This window comes from Trachurus japonicus, chromosome 7 (assembly GCF_045865225.1).
Source record: "Trachurus japonicus isolate A0001 chromosome 7, Traja_1.0".
Taxonomy (NCBI): Eukaryota; Metazoa; Chordata; class Actinopteri; order Carangiformes; family Carangidae; genus Trachurus; species Trachurus japonicus.
This window is the reverse complement of record NC_140913.1, coordinates 8102589-8115527: the sequence shown is the minus strand read 5'-3', so window position 1 is coordinate 8115527 and position 12939 is coordinate 8102589. Positions and strand designations below refer to the sequence as shown.

Sequence of the window (12939 nt, the reverse complement as noted above, 5' to 3'; positions counted from 1 at the left end):
AGAGTTATGTTTTTGTACTTTATTTTGAAATGTTCCATGTTTGGACATTGCTTTTATTAATTCTTTAGGTTGTTCCATAGTTTCACACCACATATAATTAATTGCAGTAGTTATATCAGTTCAGGAGAGGTGACAAATAGGCTACCTGCTGTTCAGTAGGCTACTATTTTTATGGGTTACTCAAACGAAAAGAACCGAAACTCAGCAGCTTCCGCAACGTCACTTATGACACGTATTCAAAATGGCGGCCGCGGCTATGGTGAGTGGAAAAGCGAACTCTTTCTGAAAAATACACATAATTGACACCGTCCTCCCGCCTGACCACCCGACACAGTGCTATAGTTGTGGCAGAGTATCGGGTCTACTGTCGTCTGGGGATGGCGTTCAAATGGCAACTGTGTGCGGATTCACGGGAGTTAGCTGCTGTTTTAATGTGGAGGATGCTAACTGCTTGCTGTAGTTAGCTAAGTTAGCTAACGTCAACTAGCTCGGCTGTCAGTGTAACGTTAGCTGTGCCCCAGAGGATGCATTTGTGTATTTTATCCGTAATATCACACAACGCTGACGGAGTTTAAATGAACACGTACGTGGTTTCCGGGCTGTCACTTGGCGCACAGTTAAGAGAAACCAACGAGCTGAACTTTGGCTCAACGTTAGCTGGTAGCGGCTGTGTCCGGCAGCGTCCGTGTGATGGTGCTGCCGGTTTAGCAAGTTTAAAGTATTGGAATGTATTGTCCATGGCACCGGTTCAGCCACAAAACACAACCCCAACTCAATCTGAGACGGTCTCTGATATGCAGCTGTGCTGGTACTTTGTTATAACATAAACGTCTTGTAGGTGTTAATCAGTGTTTGCTAACTTCCTACAGTGCTACATCATAACTCACAGTGCTTTTTAATTAACATGTGCTCCCCTCGGACTTCTTCCCTTTGTGCATGTGGTATTTCAGTGTGACATTGTCATAATTAAACTGTTTTAACATGGAAAAATAGAAAATTATTTAGAAAACATGTCTTTAATTGGCTAAATTATAGTACGTTCAAACAGGAAACCTCCCCAGTCCCCACTCCCCCTTTACCTTAGCACAAGTATCTTAGTATCGACCCAGCACATTGATTCTAGATAATTGATTCCATACTTGTAAAGCTGTTTAATCTGGCTTTATGTTGCATGATGTCATTTGTGTGAAGAGTAGCATTTCTGTCACAACGTTGTGTGCATGTAGTCCAGCTGATATCATGCACTAAGTTTGACGTTGCAAGTATTCAGACATCAAACACCAAAGGTTAGGCCACTGCTTTGCACGGATGCTGTGTGTGAAGGGGTAAAAGAGAGCTGCAACTGGAGGGCTTTACATGCCAAACCATTTTTCTCCTGCTATGGCTATTTGTCTGGCCTTGAAGTCATCTAGTATCCAAATTATCATCCCCCAAGCTGCCTACAGCTGGTTTCTTTTGGGCACGTTGTGGAGTCTGTTTCTCTAACGCCTTCTGGCAAACGCGAGCATAGATGTCATGTGAAGTTACGCTCTTTTAGCACTCTGCCATGAAGCTGCCATCGCTGAATCACCAAGGCGACAGTTGTATACTTAGTGTCCTCTCTCTCGCCTTGGGAAACGGGTAGCTGTGTCCACAGGCCATGACCTGTATGAATCTTAACAGCTTTGTCTTCACAGGAACCAGCTGTCAGCTATAGTCTTCTCTTTTCATCTAAGAAATAAAACCATACTCTTGTATATTCAGACAGTGCCATAGAAATATCCATCAGCTTCTTCCCAGGACTTGTCAAGTTTTTTTAAAGACTTAAAAGTACAATAGAATAAATTTTACTGGGTTACTGTAGGATTGACTTTGCTGGGTGTAAAAGACAGCCATGTTTATGTTTCTGGATAAACTTGGAGAGTCACGGAGATGTTAGTTTTGCCTCAGGGAATGCGGGCATCGCATGCATTTTCATGTTACATTGTCTTCTACATAAACAGAAACAACACTTTTTCAAGTGAAATGTAACATGTTTCTGTGTATGCGGGTGTCTCATGATTAGAAAGCAGTTTGAGGTATTCAGCATGAAGGCATTTGTTGAAAGAGATAAGACACAGACTGTTAGTGTCAAGTAACTGTCCTTCTTCTCTTTGCCTTTTAAAATGGAGTGTGTGTTTGTAACACAGCCCCAGTGTTTGTATTATTTTGTTCTTTTTATGGCATTAGGGAACTTTTGTTGCGCATGCACTGACATTACTTTTTATTTGTCAGATGATGTTATGTTACCTATTAAAGACGTATCGTGTAGCTTAGTTTTGTGTCTTTTTGTGTATGTGTGTGTGGTTGAAACATGCGGTGGTGTCGTTGCTACAGGAGACGTGGTGGGCCTTGCTGCTGTTGACCTGTCTGCCCATGGTCCGGCCCTTTTATGTTCCCGGAGTTGCTCCCCGGGACTTCCGTGAGGGGGAGGTAGTAGATATTAAGGTAAGTCTAACATACAATACATAAAGAGATTCAGAGAAACATTATGATATGGCTGTTCATCAGTGAACATTATTGAAACAAACCAAAACAAAGGGTTAAATATATCAGAGATGGTTTGATCCAAACTCCTGACAGCTTATGTGGGAAAGCACCTTAGAGGCTTACATCGTGTTACTGCCTTTGCCGGAAATGGCTAAGTTCTGCTCCTACTTTCCACACTGTGATTGGGAAGGTACCAGTATAAGTTGTTTATTAGAAAAATCCCACAACCCAAGTCCAACCAAAAAGTCATTCATATGTTGTCATTGTGAATATAGTTATGCCCAGTCAGCCAGTCAGTCAGACCGACCATTTGTTTTCCAGGCAGTGAAGCTGACCAGCTCCCGCACTCAGCTTCCTTATGAATACTACTCCCTCCCTTTCTGTAAGCCAGACTCTGTTTTCTACAAGGGAGAGAACCTGGGTAAGTGTTGTCCCCACAGACACATGGATCACTTCATTTGCCCCGCACCTATTTAGCTTTAATCATAAACATCAAAGTGTTTTTGTATATGTTTAAATACAGTAAATGACTTTTCTCTTTTTTAGGTGAGGTGTTGCGTGGGGACCGTATTGTGAATACCCTTTACAGTGTCCAGATGAACAAAGACAAGAAATGTGAGATGATGTGCAGCAAGAAAAAGCTCAGCATAGAGGAGAGCAAGCTGGTGGCGGAGCGAATCCAGGAGGAGTATTATGTTCACCTGTGAGCGTCTGTTCACTTATGTGGAAATCTGTTCTCAGTTTCACCTATTGATATGTGCATGCAGCCTTTGTTTATTTTAAAATGATACTTTTTTTAATGACGACAAACTTCATAAGTTAAGTTATTATGTAAAACCTAAAAGGAACAAATGCAGCCAATAATGTAAGTGGGGGATTCTCTCTAGGCCTTATATTAGTGGTTATCTGGAGTTTCTATATGCATGTTGTAAAAACCAAAACTAAGCAAACACCTCTCTATGTCTTTCAGTATTGCAGATAACCTGCCAGTTGCCACCAGGTTAGAGTTTTACCCCAACAGAGAGGGAGGAGGCGAGGACGAGCAGCAGAAGAAGGACGTGTCGAGGGATGTCCAGTTTGAACACGGCTACAGACTTGGCTTCGTCGACAACAACAAGGTGGATATTACTTTTAAAGGGGTTGTTTTTCATATTGGATTGGATTGATGAATATGACTGAACCATAAACTTTAATTGTTGCATATTTGATATTGTTTTAATTTATCTGGATATTTTTTAGAGAAACATGTTGATGCCAAAATGTATTGAAAACTCTGGGGACTTTGAGATATTTCATTCACTGGTGATCAAATCATGAAAATGAAAGAAATGTCAGATGTCTTGGGTGATGTTTTCTCCCTTGAAATGAATTGTGACATTCTTCTGCTTGTCATTTTAACAATCTGTGCTCAGTGTCAAACTAAAAGTCAAATTGTACGGACTCAGTCCTGAAACATGTTGAAAATGTTGACTCTCTGTCACCAGCAGCAGGAAGCATCAGGAGTTTTTGTACTAATGTTCGCCTTGATCTTTCTCTTTTCTCCCTCACAGTTCTATCTGCACAACCACCTGTCCTTCATCCTGTACTTCCACAGGGAGAAGCTGGAAGAGGGAGAAATCCACGACTACAGGGTGGTGCGATTTGAGGTTGTACCCCAAAGTGTAAAAGTAGACGGTAAGTGTCAACATACTTAAGCAGTTTGTGTAAACGTTAGTTAATAAAAATTATTTGCGTAGCAGGAAGACACACGAGCTATGTGTCATAGCTGAGTCCTTGGGGCATTCACTATCTATCTATTTATTCTCAGACCTGAAGGCTGTAGAAAGTGCCAAGACTTGCACGTTGCCTGAGGCCAGTGGCTCCGCCCCCCAGGAGATTGACGCCAACAAGGAGAACGAGGTCCTCTTCACCTACTCTGTCGAGTGGAAGGTCAGTAACAGAATTCTCAGTTATATCAACTCCCCTGCTTTGAAACTTGTGTGTGTGCATGTGTTTTTATTGATTTTTCTCTGGTGCTCTTTGATTCCATTTATCCTTTTTGTTCATTTCGAATCAAGTCTACTAGAGCACTACAAAGTCAAAATAATAGAAAAAAGTGAGTTTACCAGGAAACCAAGTCAAGTTCAGCTAGAAAAGTGTGAAGGAACGATGTCTGAGCCCCCTGTCCCCTCTGTCTGTCTGTGCAGGAGAGTGAGGTGAAGTGGGCGTCTCGATGGGACACGTACCTGACCATGAGCGACGTCCAGATCCACTGGTTCTCCATCGTCAACTCCGTGGTAGTCGTCTTCTTCCTGTCTGGTATGTCCAGTTGTTCACAAATTTCTGTTTAGTTCAACTGTCATCATGCCCAAAGGCAATAAGCCACTCTAAGTCATTAGGCCCATAGGCTTGTGAATCTGATGAAGTCTATTAAATATGTGTCGTGTCATATATTCAAAAGATATATCAGCATGTGAACTGTTGAGATTTCAGCCTTCGTATTTGACTGAAACCTGTGTTTTCTCTCTTTAGGGATTCTGAGTATGATCATTATCAGGACATTGAGGAAGGACATTGCTAACTACAACAGAGAGGATGACATTGTAAGAAAATAAAGACAGTTGCATTGTGTCAGACAGAAAGAACATTAATCATGTCTGTGACAGGATGTATAGATGGGATGTCAATACAGTCCAGGCACTTGACCATGTGTTTCCTCTCCCTAACCAGGAGGACACCATGGAGGAGTCGGGATGGAAGAACGTCCACGGTGACGTGTTCAGGCCGCCTCAGTATCCCATGATCCTCAGCTCACTGCTGGGCTCAGGGATCCAGCTCTTCTGCATGATCCTCATCGTAATCTGTGAGTGTGTTTTCTCTTCTATCATCAGTTCTGTAATGTCAGCTAACATCTCTGCTCAATCCACAAGTTTTCTTTTTCCCCTACATCTTATTTCACGTTGAGTTTAAATTAGGTCAGAGGGTTGTCGTTGTGGGGCCACGGCTGTCAACAGCAACGTTAGCTTAACGTAGCTGTAACTGCTTCCATGCTGTTAACAGGGTTCCTACTCAAGTATGGAAAAGTATGGAATTTGATTTTATACATTTCAAGGTCTGGAAAAGTATGGAAAATCGAAACTGTTGTATGGAAATATATTTATCTTAAGTGAATAAGTTATTTGAGTTAATTATCTTGTATGCACTATTGTACCTAGCTACAATCTCCTGGGAATTATTTGGTGACATAATGGCATACAAATAAAGAATAAATAAAATTCATTGCACCATTTATTTACATGATGCACATCTAATTACTCAAATGTCACAATTTATTTGAATTTTTTTTACCAATTAGTCTCGAAATTAGGGTCTGAAATATCCACTGTGGAGTTGAGCTTAGTGAGATAATTCACTCAACCTCTCCTCTGTGTCTTTGTTTCTCACTCACTCACTCTGATGCACAAACACACTAACAATTGCCTGATTGGCTTAGAACAAGGCACACCCGTTTATTTGCATATAAAACAAGGAAGTGAGATGTGATCACCTGAAGCGAACTGACTCAGTGCTGTGCTGACACCGTGATATCAGAGTGGTCTGGGTGTTTTGTGTTGTTCTAGTAAATGTGAGGAGTTTTCTCTAATCAATTAGTCAAAATGAATATAAAATCAAATATGTTATAAAAACATCTATATCACATAATTGTGAATTAACTTTAATGTTTCCTGTGTGTGTAGTTGTCGCCATGTTGGGTATGTTGTCTCCGTCCAGTAGAGGAGCCTTGATGACCACTTCTTGCTTCCTTTTCATGTTCATGGGGTAAGAACCTTGTTCATGTCTGAATTCCCCAAAAATCTAAAGATGCTTATTTTCATGTGTGTTAATTTTTTTTGAATCACTTGATGTGTTTCCTACAGTGTGTTTGGTGGCTACTTTGCTGGTAGACTGTACCGCACACTGAAGGGCCACAGGTGGAAGAAAGGAGCATTTTGCGTGAGTCAATAACATATTATAAATAATTTCACCACTCCTGAGTTTGTGTATTCACTCGTTTTCTGCCCAAACCCCCTGTTTGTTTTGCAAACACGGCTGTTCATTTTTTATGCATTTTAAAATCGTGTTGCAGTAAACGACAAGGTTGAACTTGTTTTTGTTTTCGTCTCCCCTCCAGACGGCAACTCTGTATCCTGCAGTGGTTTTTGGAATTTGCTTTGTCCTCAACTGTTTCATCTGGGGAGAGCACTCCTCTGGGGCGGTGAGTGTCCTGACTCTGAAACACACACCTAAACTGTATGACAGATTGGGAAATGAAAAGCTAGTAGGTTAATTACTTTGCTGTAATATTGTGATATTGATATAGGAGTTGTAATGCATCACTTGTGATTTGTCCGTCCGTCTCTTATTCATGGACAACACATCTGAAAAACACCTTGACAGAAATTTGGCACAAACATTCAATAAATTTCAAGGATGTTCAGATTAGAGTTGAATCCCTTCACCAATGTGTGTAACTGCTTGGACAAATTTGGCTGCTCAAAAGTCATAGTGACCTCAGAAAACACTTTGGTAACACTTTATAATAAGTACACACTATTAAGCATGAGTTAAGCTTTAAATTCTGAATTCATCATTTATAACACATGAATACTCATTAGTATGTAGTTTATAAACACAGTTAAAAATGTTTTACTCATCATTGATAAGCACTGTATTTATAAACTACATGCTAATGAGTATATAGAATTCAGTATTTATTAATGCTTAAAGAGGAACTAAACCCCTAAACCACTTTTTTCTGTTGAAAACAAATATATTTGGGTATAAGGTAGTGTTGTCGGTTGATTCTTGACATTTTAATCACAATATTTCAATTTGGTGTATTTTGTAGTAAAAATGTAGAGTGACTGCCCTCTATGGGTTGAAACACGGCTATTACAATCAAATTTTTCTATTGGCTGAGATCGAGGCAGATGACGTTTTGGAGGCAGCTTTCGTCACCGGCCACCAGCTCCCCGACCAATCAGCACCGGCTGCTGCCTGCCGCTAACGGTTGCTAGGCACTCTAGCCGCTCTGCTGCGGCTAACGGCTGCTAACAGCTGCCTGAACGGGAGTCGTTAGTGCGGCCGGCGCTAACGAGCCGTTAACGAGCTAACGAGCCGGCGGATCAGCTGTAGATGCACTGTCACGGCTCTGGCGTCCTCTCCTAGTAGTGTCCACGCTACTAGTGCTGAGTCGCTCGTTAGTAGCTCGTTAGCCCTAGCAGAAGTGTCGATGTGTGTTTATTACTTTTTTTTCTCTTTTGTGTGATTTCGCGGGTGTGAATGGGGCGCAGGGGGGAGGGGGGAGGGGGGATCGGAGAGTGCTCCTGAGTCCCGGCCATAATCAAGGCATTTTTTGAATTTCAAGCTTAGAGCACGTCATCCAAAACTGAGGGGTTTAGTTGCTCTTTAAAGCAGAAGTAAGCGATCCGGTCGTTTTGGCTAATGCTGCGTTCCAGGTAGGCTTTTGAAACCGTTAATTACAGCTTCAAGTCACAACTTACGACTTTGTAGCGTTCCAGGCAACCCACTCGTGTTTTTCCGACCTGTTTTACCTGTGAAAGTCACTATAACGGCCACTCGTAACTTCCGACCCGTGAACTCGTACCAGATCGAACTGGTATGACTTCACAGGTCGGAAATACACGAGTTACGGGTTGCCTTGAACACACCATAACAGTCCTCGTCCCTACATCACCACATTCACGCGCATCCCTTGGCTGCACACACAGCCCTTCATGCCGTTCTCTCTCCTCATTGGATAAAAATTGTAGGATACGAGAAAAGTTTTCTCCTCGGCTCAGAGCAGAGCAGAGTGACTGACAGACCCGTGTTTCGGTCCAAACACTCTATAGAAGTGATTGCTGTCGGAAGATATAACGACTTATATTAACACAAAAATATCGCTTACTTCTGCTTTAACTAATACTTAATTGTGTGTACTTGGTGTGTGTGTTGGTAACACTTTATAAATAATAAAGTGTTACCAACACTTCATACAGAAATACTGACCACATTTCACAGAAACAGTTCATAATTTATATAATTCTGGATAAACAGGGATTTCACAACCTCACACCCACAAGGTATTATCTCCTTACAAATAAAAATAAACAACATTTCTGAAAACACACTCGCTAGTTGTTGCTGCAGACTTCTGGTATGACTAATGGTTATTATTAGGCATTGCTGTGTAAATGATACTGAGTCATTTGATGGAGATTTCACAATATATCTTTCCTTGTGTTGTTGCCATTCTGTGTTAGAAACTTGACTCGGATTGATATTTTTGAATGGCTTTAGCCTAAAATGAAACCAGGAAGTAAACACGCTGTTATTGAAACACTCACCTGTGACTTGATGAAAAAGTAACAACAGTAGCACAAGCACAAAAAAGCAAGAAAACTAGTTTGACTTTGTCCTCTGCTCTCTTCTCTGACTCCACCAGGTTCCCTTCACCACGATGCTGGCCCTGCTCTGTATGTGGTTTGGTATCTCCATGCCCTTAGTCTACCTGGGCTACTACTTTGGGTTCCGCAAACAGCCGTATGATAACCCAGTGCGCACCAACCAGATCCCTCGGCAGGTCCCAGAGCAGCGCTGGTACATGAACAAGTTTGTAGGGTGAGTGTTGAAGCTCTCGACCAATAGCCTGTGACCAGTTACCAGGACCGTTGTTGAACTTGAGGCGTGATCTCTCTGTGATTTAACAATTTATTTTCCTTCCACTAGAATCCTGATGGCTGGGATCCTGCCGTTTGGTGCCATGTTCATCGAACTCTTCTTCATCTTCAGTGTGAGTACAGCTGCTCTGCTCTAATGTTGAGATCAGTTCAAAGATCATATTTACTCTGCAATATAAATACATACAAACTTACTTCAATATAAGTTGTGTTTTAACGGCTAAGACATAAACCTATGTGTGTATGTGTGTGTGTGTGTGTGTGTCACCACCTACAGGCCATCTGGGAGAATCAGTTCTATTACCTCTTCGGCTTCCTGTTTCTGGTGTTTATCATCTTGGTGGTCTCCTGCTCTCAGATCAGCATCGTCATGGTTTATTTCCAGCTCTGTGCAGAGGTAAGCTCACTGAGGCTCAATGGTGTTAACCAACAGTTTGCGTTACAAACATTAACCTACCTGAACCTCACCTGCATCCTCCATAAACACACCCTTGCACTGTGTTGCGTCTGTCTCTCCTCACCATCAGGACTACCGGTGGTGGTGGAGGACTTTCCTGGTTTCAGGAGGCTCAGCGTTCTACGTCCTCATTTATGCTGTCTTCTACTTTGTCAACAAGGTAAAAGCCACTTTTGATTGTACAGCAGCTTTAGACATCAGTGTCTTAATAGGACTTAATATTATGAGTATGTCATTAGTGCTTTTTTTTAGTCCTAAATTTCATCTACTGTATTTAAGTATCAAAAATGATCTCAATTAGATTCACATCTCTTTTCTTATGTTCCTCCATGGGGCATCACCTCTGATAGGCAAAACCACCGCTAACCCACTGTGGACTCGGTAAAACGGTGATTATCACTGAGCAGAAAAATGAGCCAAACAGGAGGAGTAATTCCACTTCAGCTCAACATCGAGGCTGAAAAAACACAGGGAAAAATAAGCAGAGAGCAGAGGAAACAGAGACAAGAATAAAGCTGTAACACACACAAGCATAGTAGAGCTCTTTGACAGCTCAATGAAGTTTATAATGTTAAATTTTCTCAGGAAAAGGGCAGACAGAGGGAGCTAACAGTCAAAAAATATTGGGCTCCATTGTTTCAATTTTTAATTGTTCTTTAAATCCAGCTAGGTGTGTCACAATTTTACATAACTGCCCACATCACAATTATTTGAGCTGACCGCATTTATTTGGCATTCATGTTAAAATCGTTTCCATTCATCTGTATAAAAACAGCGGGATGAAACCAACAGAAATATCATATTTCCATCACAATTTCCTCATCGTCTTTTCACCATTTGAGGTTTGAATGGTGCTCCTATAAAGAGATCATCATGTTGTGTTCCCTTCTTCTGCTGTGGTTTAATGTTTTCAAGGCAAATGCAGAGACTGCTTGCTGAAAAACAAGCATCAGCGGTTTTGCATGAATTTACCTTGAAAACAACTCCGTCTCGTAACATTCCGTTATTATCTCATAGCGTGGTGAATGTGCAGGTCACAACTTGTCCACGAGAGCGTTTTGGAGTTGTTGGATTGTGTATTTGATGAGGTAAACCAAGAAATCCCATTAGCCTCCGTAGCGTAGCTCTGAGCAGCTAGCGGCTCTGCTCCGCCGTTCTAAAAATAGCTTGCACTGACAATCAAACGTAATGAACCTACTCCTAAAACTATAGGGATTATGGCAATGGGCCAATTTGCCAAAATGTTGTACTATCCCTTTCCTATCCTCATAAGGTGTATGTGTATTATTAAACTATGTTTAGGCGTATACTGTTAGTGGCATGAAATGATCAGAAAAAGTCAATTAAATCGTTAATTGCAGTTATTTGTATGGCAATTAATCATCAACTAAAATGTCAGGATTGTGACAGCCTGAGATCCAGCTGTTTCAAATCCACCAACCGTGTTTCTCCCTCCCCAGCTGGACATCGTGGAGTTCATCCCCTCCCTCTTGTACTTCGGCTACACGACCCTGATGGTGCTGTCGTTCTGGCTGCTAACGGGCACAATCGGCTTCTACGCCGCCTACATGTTCATCAGGAAAATCTACGCTGCAGTCAAGATCGACTGACTGATCGACCATCGCTGCTGTTTTTGGGGGTGTTTTTTTGTTCGTTTGTTTGTTTGTTTTTTCGTCACATTTAGTTTTTTTATATATATTTTTTATTCTTCATGTCCAACAAGCACTGACTTGTGTGTAGAGGGAACGAGAGGGGTGTTTTTACGGCGCAACAGCCCCACCCACTGGCTTCGTGGGGGAAGAACAGCAAGGTGGCAGAGCTAAACCAGCTGTTTCTCTCTCTTTCTCTCTCTCTCTCCCCCTCGCTTCTTTCCCCTCCTCTCTCTAGGACAGAGACTCAGAGGGAATTCCCCGCTGATGGGACAGTTAATGTCTTCTGCTGTTTCACCTTGCACACAACACAGTGGGCCAAAGCTTGTCAAACTATGGTTTCTGCACATGTTTGTTTTGTCTTCTCATTTTGTGTTACGAATCTAATTTATCCAAGTTTTTACTTTTTTGTCATCCCAGGATTCATCTCTGTCTAAATTTCTTCCAATCACCTCCTGGGAGGCGTTTGTTCATCTAATTTTCTTACATAAATCTGTCTTTAGTTTGTTTTCCATTGTCTCTGTTTTCAAATGTGACTTTGGTTTCATGTCAGAGACTTTACAGATCAGGGAAGGATTGGAGCGTCGAACTGTGGTTATGGTGTTAACTTTGTCGTGTTGAACTGATACGGATGGAAATTATGATTGGAGGTTCTGCATTGTAACACAAGAAAGGATAAATTAAATGTTCTATTATTTTTTACTTCAGTTTCCATGTCCTGGTGTGACCATGTTAACCACAACTGTAATCAAAATATTAGCTTCTCCTTCCAAAACAATGGGTCTTTTATTAATGTCAAAATGTTGGTACATTTGTTCTACATGACACAGAACAGCTCTGAATGGGACTGTGAACCCGATGCCCTGAAGCAGTGGACTGTTGAGTGAAGCCGCTGGAGAAAAGGAAACGCTACATTCAACACAGAAACGAGGACGAGGAGGAGGAGGAACCTTTTCGATTTGAAAGTCTGTGACACAAGTATGCGTTTGAAGCTTTTCCAGTGGTAACTTATATAAGAAGAAGTACACATGTACCATGCCGTCAGTGTAGCCTTAGCAGCGCTGGATGCCTGCTGACCTATGCAGTAATGGAAACAAGTGCAAAGTTGCTGTTTTTTTGAAGGTTATTTCAAAGGACCATTTCTGTTGTGAAATATCAACTAGTTTCTTGCGCAGTCTGAACCTGATGTATGATACAGTTTGTGTACAATGCGTTAAAAAAAAAAGATTTTTTTTTAAAGCCAGCAAGACCAGCTCTGTGTGTTTCTACCAGCAATGGTAGACATCAGTCTTACAGTGCTCAAGCGTGAGGGGAAGAGCATTGAAATGTAAACCACAGTGTTTGTGTTGGTACAGGTGTACGGTCGATGCTTTTGTGTAGACTGATGCTTATGCCCTTGCATTACAACTCATGTAATTTGTTTTGTTTTGTTTTTTCCTGTTCATCTTTGTAGATGCAAAAATGAAGTTTCACTTTGAGGGTATTTTTTAACTAAAAGACTCAAAATGGGACTCGTGGAGCGACTCAAGCGAGGAACTTCCTTTTGAAAACCAATGTCTCACTGTAGCTAAATTCCACCACAGTCACTACGGTAGAGAAATATTTTGTGAAATGGCGCTAGTTC

At 41.5% G+C, this 12939-nt stretch overlaps 1 protein-coding gene across 1 annotated transcript; it reads left to right on the top strand.

The window, feature by feature from the left end:
* The first annotated feature begins 232 nt into the window (after nt 1–232).
* Nucleotides 233–12017, top strand: tm9sf4 (transmembrane 9 superfamily protein member 4). The gene is made up of 18 exons (XM_085781057.1): nt 233–259; nt 2356–2466; nt 2830–2929; nt 3055–3211; nt 3479–3626; nt 4059–4182; nt 4316–4437; nt 4695–4806; nt 5020–5090; nt 5218–5350; nt 6225–6306; nt 6405–6480; nt 6659–6742; nt 8975–9150; nt 9259–9322; nt 9487–9606; nt 9737–9826; nt 11127–12017. The coding sequence occupies exons 1-18, from the start codon at nt 242–244 to the stop codon at nt 11274–11276; spliced, it is 1938 nt and encodes a 645-aa protein (XP_085637183.1). The 5' UTR covers nt 233–241; the 3' UTR covers nt 11277–12017.
* The last annotated feature ends 922 nt before the right edge of the window (nt 12018–12939 follow it).

Coding starts and splice junctions, on each gene's coding strand:
- tm9sf4 (XM_085781057.1), top strand. Junction 3,212..3,478: donor GAGGAGTATTATGTTCACCT/GTGAGCGTCTGT, acceptor TATGTCTTTCAG/TATTGCAGATAACCTGCCAG. Junction 9,323..9,486: donor AACTCTTCTTCATCTTCAGT/GTGAGTACAGCT, acceptor CACCACCTACAG/GCCATCTGGGAGAATCAGTT.